General features: G+C 34.2%; 2 protein-coding genes across 2 annotated transcripts; both read left to right on the top strand.

Annotated features, from left to right (window-relative positions):
• Positions 1 to 8,214: 8,214 nt before the first annotated feature.
• On the top strand, positions 8,215 to 10,519 carry LOC131011700 (U-box domain-containing protein 28-like). The gene has a single exon (XM_057939493.1). The coding sequence runs from the start codon at positions 9,209 to 9,211 to the stop codon at positions 10,433 to 10,435; it is 1,227 nt and encodes a 408-aa protein (XP_057795476.1). The 5' UTR covers positions 8,215 to 9,208; the 3' UTR covers positions 10,436 to 10,519.
• Positions 10,520 to 12,095: 1,576 nt separating this feature from the next.
• Positions 12,096 to 13,440, top strand: LOC131009608 (uncharacterized). Its single transcript, XM_057937022.1, has 2 exons — positions 12,096 to 12,848; positions 12,958 to 13,440. The coding sequence occupies exons 1-2, from the start codon at positions 12,096 to 12,098 to the stop codon at positions 13,438 to 13,440; spliced, it is 1,236 nt and encodes a 411-aa protein (XP_057793005.1).
• The last annotated feature ends 813 nt before the right edge of the window (positions 13,441 to 14,253 follow it).

Here is a 14,253-nt window from a genome sequence, read left to right as displayed (position 1 = left end):
GCATATTTTGTTTAGTTAAATCAGCCTGTTAAAGAATTTAAATGGTACTGATATTCTTAAAGAAATAGTCAAAGAGGTCTATAATTTGATCCGAACTCATTTCAATTCTCAATTCTCATTTATCAAACACTCCCCAAAATATCGCCGCTTTTAATTAATGGTAATAGAGTTAAAATATATGGACCACTAACCTTGCATATTAATGATACTCTTTCTCTGAAAAACGATGAGAGATCATGTGTCCCATTTTTTTATTTTTTTTTAATTCAATTTATATGGAAAGAGAGAGATTTGTAGATATATATTGGGCCTGGGCCACAGGGTACAAACAATTTGGGCTGACCATTGTTTTTCATTAATCAGTTTAGCTGTGCACTATGTAGACACTAGTACAAAGTTGTACATGACCATAAAACGATAATGTGTTGTATTAAAAAAGGGTGAAACACTGAAACTACAATTTATATGATTTTATTTCGAATAGGGTATTTATAGCTGTCAAAAGTTCTGCCTCAAAACAAAACCCACTACTCCATGCAAGAGATCTTAGAGAATTGCGATTTCAGGCGAACCCACCAGGTGGGCCCATTTCAACCATTTATTTGCTAAGAGATCTAAGACCACCCACATCAACTAACTCGAGTAGTTTGATGCCATGAGTCAACCGATGTAGGTGGTGCTGACTCGAGTGCCGACTCATTCTATTGAATCAAGCCCGTAAGTCAAAATTAAAGTCGCGTGTTGTACACGTGTCATTTTTTTTTTTTAAATCGGAAACTACTAATTAGACTAACAGTACTGATTATTTATAAGCCACGTTGTTATCAAACTTCATGGAACATAAATCTATATATAATCTAAAGGAGGAGTTTTTTTACCTCTAATTTTTCTCTCTATTCATAATATTTTCCTCCAAATTTTTTTATCTTATTTTTTCTTTTCTTTTTTTATTTTAGTATTTCGAAAAATCATTAATTTCGATTCATGAAAAAAAAATACTCAATATGGATGCTAAACTAAAGATTATGATCAGATCTTTAATTTTATGTAAAAATTTTAAGAAAATAATTTTGAAATGAATAAGTTAGGACTATTTAAAGTGTCAAAATTATTTTTTGTTTGCTCTCATAATCTCTAATATTGAAAATCGTTTTTTTTAATTTTGTTTCCGTTTTTTGATGGAAAAATAAGTAGATGTCATTTTTTTCCTTTCAAAAAAGTTCACATGATTGTTTAATTATAATTATTCAAATTTAATTTATTTTTAAATTACAGTAGTTTTTAATGCAATCAACGAGAAGAAAATTTGTATTAATTTTAATATGAATTAACAAACAAAAAATTAGTTATATATTAAATTTATAATTTAAAATACTATATAGATTTATTTAGTTATGTGTGCAATTTATTTAGTTATTTATATAAACATATTTGTTGTTATATTTTCTTTTTTATATTATTCGTATTTTTTCTAATTTTTTAATTAATTTTGGGCTTTTCAAATATGAAATTTTAATAATCAAAATACATTTTGGACTTTTAAGAACCCAAAATTTTTAAAGTAAATGACCACTATTAATTTTGTTATATCCATGGTTTAGAGTTATTTGTTGTACAATCTATAAATTTAATTATTATTTTAGGTATTTAATTAGTATACAATAGCCATTGAATTTAATATTAGAGCATCCACATCCGTTGAGTAAGTAGTTTACTCATCCAAGAAGAGGATTATGAGTCACTAGCCTACATTGGTCGACTCATCCACAAATCAACTCATCCATATAAAATGTGGATGCTCTTATACTCATTAAATTGATAACATTGTTATTACCCACTATTTAAATTAAATACTAGTAATATTTAAATTAACATAATTTTTTTATTATCAATTAATTTAACTCATAAATAATGATATTTTGACATAATTTAAAATTTAAAAAATAAATAAATGCATCATGTCCCGTTCATCGCGCGACAAGACGTACTAATTTTTTTTAAAAATCAAACTTCATTGTATACTAATTACTAATGTTTGACTTTTTTAAATAATAAAACCAAATTATTTACTATTTATAGGTCATGCTGTTAGCCCAATAAAATTTGGAACAAAAGAGTACCGATTAATGTATTTTAAGTTTTAGTAATTTAAATTAATATAATTTTAATTCAAGAAATTGTGTTATTTAAATTAATTTCATTTCAATTAAATTAATTTAAAAATCAAAACTAATTCATATGAGTCAAGCCAATGCATCACTTGACTCATAAGTGATCCTGGAGCATGGATAAATTAATATTTGACTCAATCAATGTGGATAGTTCAATACTCAGATCATTAATTCATGGTTGGAAAAATTGAATAGCTATTCTCATTTGAAGCGGTTTGAAAATTAGTTTTGAGAAGAATAATGTTAGATTAAACTTTTCGATTAACAAAATATTTAATTTTTTAAAATTAAATGGTGTGATTGATCTACATTTGAAGTAGATGATCGTGATATATTATTTAGTTAAAATCGATTTTCTGTTAGTGAAAAAAATTAATTAAAATTAGTTACTTGAAATGTGAATTTGTGGGATAAAGTGATAAGTATTAAAGACGAGTTGATTATTAACCACTAATTAGTACTTCCTCCGTCCACCAACAATTTATGGCATTGTGAACAACACGAATTTCAATAAAATAGTTGGTAGTGTTATAAGTGAAGTGAAGTGGAGTGAGAATTTCACTATAAAATGAAATTTAAAATTGAGTGCTTATAAAATGGAGTAAGGTATTTATCAATGGCAACTTTTGTAAATAATGGGAAGTTGAGGGGTAATTTTTTGTGGATGAAGATCACTATTTTACTAGCAATAAAAATTGCAACTATAACAGTTTAGTTGTTGCATATATAGCAAGTAGAGTATTGTATCCACAATGACCGAAAAACTAAAAACACTGAATAATCCTAGCAAATACTAAGTCAATATCCAAACAAAAGTACATAAATCTGATAATGAACTAAAACTAGACTCAACTAATGTAAAATAAATAAAATCAGATAAAAAAATCAAGATATAAACAACTGATCCTAGTGAAAGCAATTTCATCAATTAAAATTACACAATTGACCTATTAATCCAAATACCAATTTAATTCAGTTCTGATGAGAGATCACATAAATAATCGCACACTCTCACTAGAGCATTTATGATAGAGATCACATAATAAGCAATTTCATCAATTAAAATTACACAAACGACCGGAATGGCGACCGCCGAAATGGTTGCTGATTTCCACTATTGCCTGTGACTTTATTATTTCAGCCATATCTCCATTGTCTGAACTCTGATTTGTGATCCGTTTACGCTCACGAACTTGTATCGAGATGATCTACAACTTTAATTCAAATCATTTTTTCAAAATCAGCTTCAATATTCTATAAATTTCATCAAAGTATAAGCAAAAAACACATTTCACAAAATAAAATAATTTAAGCACAAAACAATCAGCAGACTCAATTGCTTATAAAATTAATGTCGTCATATGAACATTAAAAATCATGAAAATTAGGTGTTATCAACTCCCCCAAACTTAAGATATTGTTCGTGTTCGGGTAATGAGAAAAATTCAATCAGTAAACATTGATTTATCAGAATAATAGAATAAAATAAATTTTCAAATCCTCACCAATTCAAGCACAAAAATCACCAACAAGCACAACCTATAATAAAATCAACCTTCACATTCCAAATAATTGAATCTCACAAGTATGTCTGTATGTGTATAACTAAACTCTTAATTGATGGAATGAGATGTGTATACTCTCATCGAAACTCAATACCATGTGGATCACTCACCATAGGCTTGCTAATGGTCTATAATCTGCATCGCTATAAGTATGCTAGGATCAAGATTAAAAAAGATATTTTCTTTAATTGGTTATTATGAGAAAATTTAGGCTAAATAACTCAATATAAATCCAAAACACAAAACATCTTATATCTTGACAAAACTAGTTTATTCTGTACGGTGAAGTTTTGGCGAATGGTTATATAGATAAGAATAATAATTTTTACATATGCCGACTAAATGTTGAAGGAAGAAAAAATGCTAAAAATCCATGTATAACCATAGATCTTATTATTATCAATATTTTAATATGAGACACTCTCCCGTGCAACCGGTTGCACTGTGCAACTGGTTTCTTAATAACACTACTTCAACATACAAATGACACTTGAACATCTTCAAGTGTTATTTGTATGTTGAAGTAGTGTCATTCGAAAATGTTCAAGTGTCATTTTTCGAATGAAGTAATGTCATTGTGGAAATCAGTTGCATGGTGCAATCGGTTGCCCTTGAGTATTTGTGTTTTAATATTTATTGGACATATGTGATCAATTTAAACAAACATACGTCATTACAAATTTCATTCAAAAAGTAATTATATAATATGGTCAAAAAATAAAAAGTTTAAAAATATAATAAGTTGGAATTATGGCATACATTGAGAAGGGTATATAAAGATATATGACATGAGATAATTGTAATAATACGATCCTAATTTCTCAATTGTCACGTCGGGAAACAAATTATATAAATAGCTATTAATATTTTAAAAAGAAGCGTAATCCCCCATCGAACTTACGGCTATACCTAATAAATCTGGTGGATGATTTATTCTATACGGCTATACCTAATAAATCAAATTAAATACGACTGACATAAGTAAATATCTGAATTATTTAGTATATTTCTGCTGCCCCATTTGAAACTACAAAGTCATAATATCAACTATGTCAAAATAACTAGTGACTTCTGAGTTGTAGCACTTAGAATGAGTCAGAGTCAACATATTTGATTTATATGATAAGAAAGGAAGAAGGTAAGCCAACTCAAAACATAAAAAATAAAAATAAAAATAAGAAAGGAGATAAGCCGTGTTCGTTTTTCCTTGTCTTTTTTATTTCATCCCGATAATTTATTCTTCTAAATTAATTTCAGAGACACACGCATCAAACACACCTCTATTTATTCAAACTTACTAGTTTTGACTTGTGTTATTTGCTACCTGCCACTTTTTTTAATGTTCAAACCATAAAAATCAAAACACAAAACCATGGCCACCAAACGGTGGTTGGTCTAAATTTGCTGGATAAAAATCTGTCTAAAATATTGATAAAAATAAAATGAGAAAATCGTGTATTAACACAGTTAGTTACTATTATTTATTAATTTCGTAGCAAAGAGTAAACTATATCGTATATTCTCTCCTTTTTATCTAATATATATAGCAATAATAATTGCGTTAGGTTATGACATCAAATTCCCAAGAATTTCAAATTTTAAAATTTTGATATTAATGGTTGAGCATTGATTTGCTCACTCCTCCACGACTTAAGTGCTAGAAAAGGATAAGCAACCTTTCACCCCTTATTTTTCCTTCATGTTTCACTTCATATTAAGCTATTATGATAATAGAAAATTCAATTTTTCGGTTGTATCTAAATTGACATCTAACTTTGTAGGTTTAAGTTTTTTCTTTTTCTTTTTTATGGGGGGGGGGGGGGGGAGAGGAGAAAAAAGTATCAATTTAGCCCCTATCAGTGACACTCCTATGGTATCTGATACCCTATATTCAAGATTCGATCAAACAGGCCATCAATGTCCCAATTTTGGTGCAATTACACCTCTCTGTCTAAACGGCGACCTGACGTTGTTAGACGGAAGAGCTTAACTGCATCCCTCCTGAGTTGACATAATTTGAAGAAGCTCAACGCAGTTAAGACCCCGGCGACTTCCACCGCTACCTCTCGTACCTATTCTACCCCCGTTCTCCTCTTCCACATCATTTTCAATCCATTTTTCCTAAAAAATCATCGTGAAATTTTTGAATTGACAGTGAAATTTCCAACTTCTCAGTGACATTTTCGATAATCTCGGTCATCATAGGCACAACCACACTGTACAGTCAAGGGCTGGGCTATGGCGGGCCAGTGGCGATGGTTTTCAGGTGGTCGATTGTGGACGTGATGTTTTTGTGATGCACGTCTCAGGCTACTTCGTCAAATTGAGCCCATTCTACGAGAACCAAGTCACAGTCGCCACCGCCCAGAATTTCGGCATAATCGGCAACGTTTGTGTCCTCGTGCTCTAGCTCGAATCCACTATCAAGAGCGCATCGTCTTCGACACAGCCGACAGAGTCTACGATGTCTGTTGTTCGGAATCGCACGATCGCTCATTGTCGTTGCGTGGCTTGCTTATCCCGGGAGTTTGTTTTCTGCTTGCTTGCGTCTTGCAACATCTCCTGGTCCTCGACGCAGAGAGAGTGGGGGTGCAAATCACTAAACAAATTACAAACGGCATCATTAGGCCCCCATGTTCCAATTTCGATGTAATTAAGTCCCCCCGTCTAACGGCGTTAGGTTGTCGTTAGACAGATGGGTGTAATTGAAAAAAATTGGGACATCAGAGGCCTGATTGATCGAATCTTTAGTATAGGGTACTATACGCCATAAGGGTGTCACTGATAGGGGCTAAATTGCTACCTTTTTTTATAGGTAGTGATGGACGATAAGTGAGGATCGTGACCTAATCTTTAATCACAATAAAATCTCTTGAAAATAATGATATAATGAAATAATTGTTTTTAAGAGAATTTTCATTATAAATATATAGGTCTTGTAAATATTAGTATAAATTAATAATTTATAAAATATTACAATTATGAATACTATGGTAAATTATAAAATATTAAATTAGTTGTAATGAATTGATAAATAGATGAATTTATTTGATTAAATATCGATGAATTTTATTTAATTTATATACATTAAAAATCATCTCCCATTTATTTTTACACATTATTATGACTTGATCTAGACGAGTCTATAAATTAATAAATTTGAATTTATCGATGTATTACTATCTCTCTAAATTAATAAAATTTTCTAGATCCCAAAATTATTAATTTATAGAGGTTTTACCGTCCGCATGTTATTAATTTTCAATTTTTAGTTTCGATATACTACTTGATTGGTAGACCATTGATAAATTTCGTATTATGTAATTAACGCCTTGATTAAAATAAGATAATATTTAAATTAATCTTCATATAAGTAGTAGGAATATTGAAGTCGGTATTAGGTGTACATGCATATATTTGATTATTTGTGGGATATATGCTCCGATTATGTGACAAATTAATTTGAGGGGAAATTTAAAATTGTGAAAGTCCGAGTTTGGAGTTGAACACGTAATTGTGACTGTGGGGCAGCAGAAAATAAGCAAAAAATGCACATCACATGTTTGCTTAATTATAAAATGATTCTGTTTTATAGTGCGCACTACAATGAGGTCAACTTGGATATGTTCTTCAAAATTACCAACTTTTTCAAACTGTATAATCAACTCACAAACGCTTCATGCCATCCTACCCATAATTAGCCTACCGCATTATGTTTTGTCTCAGGAATATCTCTCTCTCGACCTATCATAATAATGAAACCTATGTTCACTATAAACATAGAACTTATTCAGTATATTCATACTCAATTATTTTGTCTGTTGGACTATATATTGATAGCTAGGCTAGGATAAAATCTTCAATCTTCTACTCTACCCTTCCAAATTTTAAGCATAACATGATCGCCAATTTTTCATCTCAAAATTTTGGTTCGAACCATAATTTTCTGATTAACACGTTATTCATGTCATTTAACGATTCCAACATTGATGTATTAATTGATTTCGGGTCAACCTTTATTTTTTAAAGGATTATAGGAGTAACTTTAATAAACCCAAGTTAAAAATTTAGTACACAATAATAGATACTCCATCCGTTCTATAAGAATATGCACTTATGCACACTCTTATGGAACAAATGGAGTACTACTAAACTACATTAATATTGTGATGTTCAAATTTAAGATTTCTTTTTTTATATAAATTATACAAATAAATAAAGAAATTTAAAGACCGCATGACGATAGACTCAAACCTAGGACCTCAAATCTTGAGCATTAACCACCTACCGATGGACTCTTGCACGCACACAAATTTAAGATTCCTTGTCATAAAAAGAGGTGGTCTTGGGTGCCATGTGGTTGGAGCCCACCTCTTATTTATTTGTTTATATTACTATTTCGTTAAATTAAATAAAAAAACTTAATTATTATTAATAAAAAAAATTAAATAAAAGTTTATGAATCTAAAGTAAAAACAATAAAGTTTAATTAATATTAACTATAATTTCATTAAGACGGACGTTAGCACGTAGGAATTAGGTCACCGGAATACTCACCCCACCCACCAGGAGTTTAATTTGTTACTGTGTTTCTTGTTTTATTAGTGAGGTGCTTCAAATACCACGCTTTTGGTAACTCTATCGCCTATATAAATGGAGTAGAATTAAAGATTCTTTCAACAATATGGAAATCGAATCTCTAACAGCATCACCAATTAGTGCTTAATCCCTTTCAGTATTAATTAATCATCAAATCCATTCTTACAATATTTTTCCTGCTAATTAAATCTGAAGATCCAATTATTATCAAACATAATTTAAAATAGCTGAATATGATAATTAAAATCATAGTATATAATACTTGTTCAACTAGTCTGATTGAATTTCAAGATCACCTCATCGACGTGAGACATCATATTAAAATTAGAGATTTAGAGTTATTTTTGTATATATAAGTATACTGTTTATGAATTATGACCACTTTTGGAAGCAATAATTTCTTAAGATTTTTAATCCTACACGAGGAGAGTGGATTCTTCCATTACGCAAGAACTACTTTACCGTATCATCATCCACAAATCCAGTTCTTTTTGGCCTAACAATAATTAACAGTCCCACTTGATAATATTTAAATGATAATCATTGAAAAATCAAGAATAAACATAAAAATTAGCGGACACAAGAGTTTGACTTTACCTAAATCCATGCAAGAATTTCATGCAAATATCCCATCCATTTCTTCAACGCATGGCCCCCACCACCACCCTTTTTGTCTGATCCCTATATAAATATGGAACTCCGTTTCAAACTTCCAATTTTAAAAACTTTACTACCGAATAAAATTTTCTAATTTCTGGTTTACTTAAATTGGACTCCGTTTTTGGAATTTTGACCAAAACGACGTCACACCCTTCCCACTTTGACTCTCTCTCTTATAAACACTCTTCAGAAACTAGAGAGATTTGTGCGAAAATGGCGAGAGAAAAGAGGAGGGAGGAACTGTATGTCACTGTACCGAATCTCTTCCGGTGCCCGATTTCCATGGATGTGATGAAGTCGCCGGTGAGTCTCTGCACCGGCGTCACGTACGATCGGAGCTCCATCGAGAAGTGGCTGGCTCTCGGCCACAAAACCTGTCCGGCGACCATGCAAACCTTGCCGTCTACGCTCACCACGCCGAATCTCACGCTCCGCCGCCTCATTCAGCTCTGGCTCTCCCATGCCGACGCCGCACGGGCGCCACTGACGCCGTCGTCTGCTGTCTCCAAGGAGGAGGCGGCGGGGATCATAAAAGGTGAGCTCGACGCCAGCTCTGTGGAGAAATTGATCGATTTCATGAAGGCGTCGGAGGGGAATCTGAAGTTTGTAGCTCTGTCTAACGGCGCGGTTTCTAGGTTCGTCGAATTTTTCGCGGAATCCGACGAGATTCGGATTCGCGAACTGATTGTTGAGGTTTTCGATCTGATCTCGTCGGAGATTGGCGTGAGGGAAAAGTTGAACGAGCTCATTTTGAAGTGCGGTGACCGAAGCGACTGTCTGTCGTCGTTCGCGACGGTTTTGCGGGAAGGAAACGCGGAATCGAAGGTGAAATCGGCGAAGATTCTGGAGCTAATCGCTCTAAATCCTGAATCGCAGCACAAAATTTCCAATAAACCAGGTGTATTGCAGAATCTATACACCCTAACCACCGCGGAGAGCGATACGGCGGCGGTGGAAGGCGGATTGTCGGCTCTGCTAGCGGTGGCAACGAGCAGGGCGGCGAAGAAGGAGCTGATCCGGTTGGGAATCGTCCGAACCGTGGGGCGAATCCTTTCCCTGAGCGGGGTTGTCGGAGTGATCGAGAGAGCGGTGGCGATGCTGGAAACGGTGGCGACGTGTACGGAGGGGAGGGGCGCGATCGGGGAGGACAGCGAGTGCGTGGGGGAGATCGTGAAGAGGCTGATGAGGTGTTCGGGAGCGGCGACGGAGCACGGAATAACGGTGCTGTGGAGCGTGTGCTGCTTAGCGAGGGACCAAGCGGCGCAGGAAAGGGTGGCGAAAGTGAACGGATTGACCAAGGTACTAGTGGTGATGCAGAGCGCGTGCTCGTCCACTACCAAGCACATGTGCAGCGAGTTGGTCAAAGTATTGAGGGCTAAGAGTAGTAAGTCTAATTTGGCTCCTTATGAAACCAGGACCATTCACATTGCACCTTATTGAATTTAACTCACAATTAATCATTTTTTTTACTTAGGAATTCAAACCTGTAAATGCACATATACAAATGAAAAACTTCTTTCTCAATCTTGCTGCATTCCAATTATTTGTTGCGTTTAATGGAATGTGTTTTATGTTGTGCTTCATTGACGTGCCTACTTTTTTTCCATCTAATTCTTCAAATATCAAAATATAATATAAGATCTCGAGCCCACGCATATGGATTTTGGGGAAGGCAGATTTTGAGGAATGGATTTATGAGTTGCAGAGCTTTTGGAGGGAATTCAAAATAAAAAATAAAAAAAATTCAACGACCATATAGGAAATGCCTTTCAAATTGTATTAGAGTGTGCTATAAAATAGAGCACAAGCCGGTAACTCTCATGTTCTTTTTCATCTAAAATTAGATTAGAGATCCAGTATTCCATGATTAGTTGAGATGGATAAGAATAGTGTAGGTCATTTTATTATTTATTAAGATTAAGATGGACTGAAATATTATGGTATCCCAATGCCCTTCATAATCTTTGCATTATGAGATAAACGATGTGATTCATATTCAATTGAAAGGAAAAGCATTGAAGGAATTCTAATAATGACAATCATAGATTCATATGTATTATAAATCTTAAATAATACACGCCCTATAATTGTGCAACTTGATCATGACATAAGTGACAATATTTTCCATTGGAACATTAGTACTCGTCTGTAGAATATAAAATGTGATTATGTGATGGACTTTTGGCGTTCAATTTTATTTCTCTCATTTATTTGGTTTTGTATTTAAGATTTTAAAGAAATAAAATTAGAAGTAAGCGGAAACTGAAAGTTTGGTTTTATTGCAAGGCCCATGTCCAAAAGAGGAGGCTGCCAGAATTTGACGTTGCACGAAATTAGCAGTTGGGGAACGGTTAATATTTACGCCTCAGGGAGTTTGAACTTATACGGAAATAACTCCGTATACTTTTCTTCTCAAAAAAATCCATCTACGTTAACATAATATTATAGGTGCTAACGAGTAACAACAAATCGAAGGTTCAAAGTTATCTAAAGATGTGTGTAATCTCAAAAGAATAATTTGAATGTCTCACCTCAAGCCTCATGGTACCTCCACATAGCTCTGATTTTGCCGCCGACATTATGCTCGGTGACTTCAATTGCAACGAAAAAAATACCCCCTCCGTCCCATTATTTAAGACATAGGTCTTTTGGGCACGGAGATTAAGGAGAGGTAGATTAGTTGTTAAAGTGTTGTGGCCCACCACTATTAGTGTAGGCGATTAATTTTGGAATCTTTCTATTTAATGCTTTACTTCAATTTTGAATTTAATTTCCAAAAAATTCGAAAATTTTAATTCATTTAATTTAATTAATTTTTTTTTAATCCAGATTATTTATTTTGGTTGATTTTTTATTAAGCCTAAAGTTCATTTATTGAGCAGTCAATACAGCATTAAAATAGGCGGCTGAGCAGTTGGAAACAAAAGTAAAAGTGTTAATCTCCAAAAATGGGCGCCAACCTTCATTTTTCATTCATTAGTTTAATTTCCCACCAAAATTTGGGATTACAACCTTATAAAGGTGCGGTTCTTCCAGATCAGTTTTTCACACAAAAGCTGTGATCTTAGAAGCTCCAAACACAAAAAAAAAAAAACAAAAGATGGGTAGAAGGAAGGATTTAACAAGTGAGGAAAGGCAAGCCATGGCCTTCTTTCTTCTTCAAAATTCAACAGATGGGAAGCTCCACCATGGGACTATCACTGCTGCCATGGCGAAATGGGGGTGTTGTCGGAGCTCCGTCTCACGTTTATGGCAGGCTGCAAAAAAGGAGCAAGCACAAGGTCACTTAGTATCCGTTCAAAGCAAAAAAATCAATAAATGTAGAAGAAAAAGAGTGCAAATAGATTTAAAACTCATATCTAGTCTAGAGTTGCATAAAAGGGGAACCATTCGAAGACTAGCAACAGGTATTAATTGCTCGAAGAGTACAGTGGGCAGATGGATCTCAAAGGGGCTTATAAGAGCTCATTCAAGTGTTATCCGACCCGATTTGACGGCTCCCAACAAGTTATTGAGGCTACGGTTCTCTCTTGAACAGATTGAATATGATGAGAAGTGGTTCTACATCACCAAAGCAAACCACAAATTTTACTTAACTCCAGAGGAAACTGATCCACATCGCACTTGCAAGAGTAAGAAGTTTATCAAAAAAGTTATGTTTAGTTGTGTAGTGGGCAGACCTCTATTTAATGAAGATGGGAGTGTGTTATTCGATGGCAAGATAGGGATTTTTCCTTTCAGAGAGATGGTACCAGCCAAGAGAACAAGCAAGAACAGGCTGGCTGGAACAATGGAGGAGAAGCAAATCCAATCCATCACCAAAGAAGTGATGAAGGCCTGCTATATCTCCAAGGTATAGCCAAATGTAGCAAATATTTGCATTCATTTTTACCTAAATCCAGTTAATTGAAGTTCATTCTAGTTAATTACAGTTCATTACAGTTTATTGCCTTTATATACAGTTAATTCTTGCAATTTGGGACAAATGGCCTCAATTTGCAAGCAAAACTATATATATACAGCAAGATAATGCAAGGCCACATATTAAGGACAATGATCCAGATTGGAGAGCTGCTGCAACAGCCAATGGATTTGATATCAAGATTATACATCAACCTCCAAATAGCCCAGACACCAATATCAATGACTTGGGTTGGTTTAGGGCCATTCAGAGCTTGCAAGTACAATCAGTGGCCACAACTGAGCATGAGCTAGTACAAGCAGTTGAAAAATCATTCGAGGAGCTAAGTCCTCATACTTTAAATGCAGTTTTCTTGAGCCTACAAGGATGTCTAATTGAAATCATGAAAGTAAGAGGGCAAAACTGTCATAAGCTTCCACACATGAAGAAAGGAATGCTTTCAAGGCAAGGTGCACTTCCAATGTCATTAGAGGTGCCAAAAGAACTTGTGGAAGAGTGCATTGGATATTTGATTGAAAAATGAGTTGTTGAAGGCATAGACCAACTGAAGGAGCAATTGGGATTACATGATGATGCATATGGGGCAATGGAGGCAGCCTTCAATCAATTGAGCATGATTGAGACTGCCTCCACTTAGCACCAGGCAGCAACATATGCAAGAGTAGGAGCATAGTTTTTGTACAGCTTGTGTGAATGCATAGTTTTTGTAAAGCTATAGGAATGCTTGTGTGAATGCATAGTTTTTGTAAAGCTATAGTGCAAGGAATGCTTGTAAAGATGTTGTTTTCAGTTTAATGCATAGGAATGCTTCTAAAGATGTTGTTTTCAGTTTTTTGTGCAAATCAGTTTTTGGCAGGACAAACAAGAGGGACACAGCCCTCATACCAGCAATAACACTCAAACAAGAGGGACACAGCCCTCATACCAGCAATAACACTCAAACAAGCGGGACACAGCCCTCATACCAGCAATAACACTCAAACAAGAGAGACACTGCCCACATACACAATACAATTACACACAAATCATGAACTAGGGCACACACCATATGCAATCACAAACAATTAGTCACAAGAGGGAACCAGGGAAGCAACCATCAATAAACCAAATGGGGACACAGTCCACAATCTCATTTTTTCATAGTTTTAATCATAGATTCTTAGCATTTTAGGGAAAAAAAATGAGCAGCAACTTCATCATCTCAGCATTCAGTCCATCTACCACAATCGCACTCATGGAAACAACACAGAGGGTCACACCCCTCATACCAACAACGCATATACGATCACAAATATCGCAACAAAAAAGAAAGATCTCACCCTTTCAATCCCGGAAA

Source organism: Salvia miltiorrhiza, chromosome 2 (assembly GCF_028751815.1).
Source record: "Salvia miltiorrhiza cultivar Shanhuang (shh) chromosome 2, IMPLAD_Smil_shh, whole genome shotgun sequence".
Taxonomy (NCBI): Eukaryota; Viridiplantae; Streptophyta; class Magnoliopsida; order Lamiales; family Lamiaceae; genus Salvia; species Salvia miltiorrhiza.
This window is presented reverse-complemented; position numbering and strand designations above follow the sequence as displayed.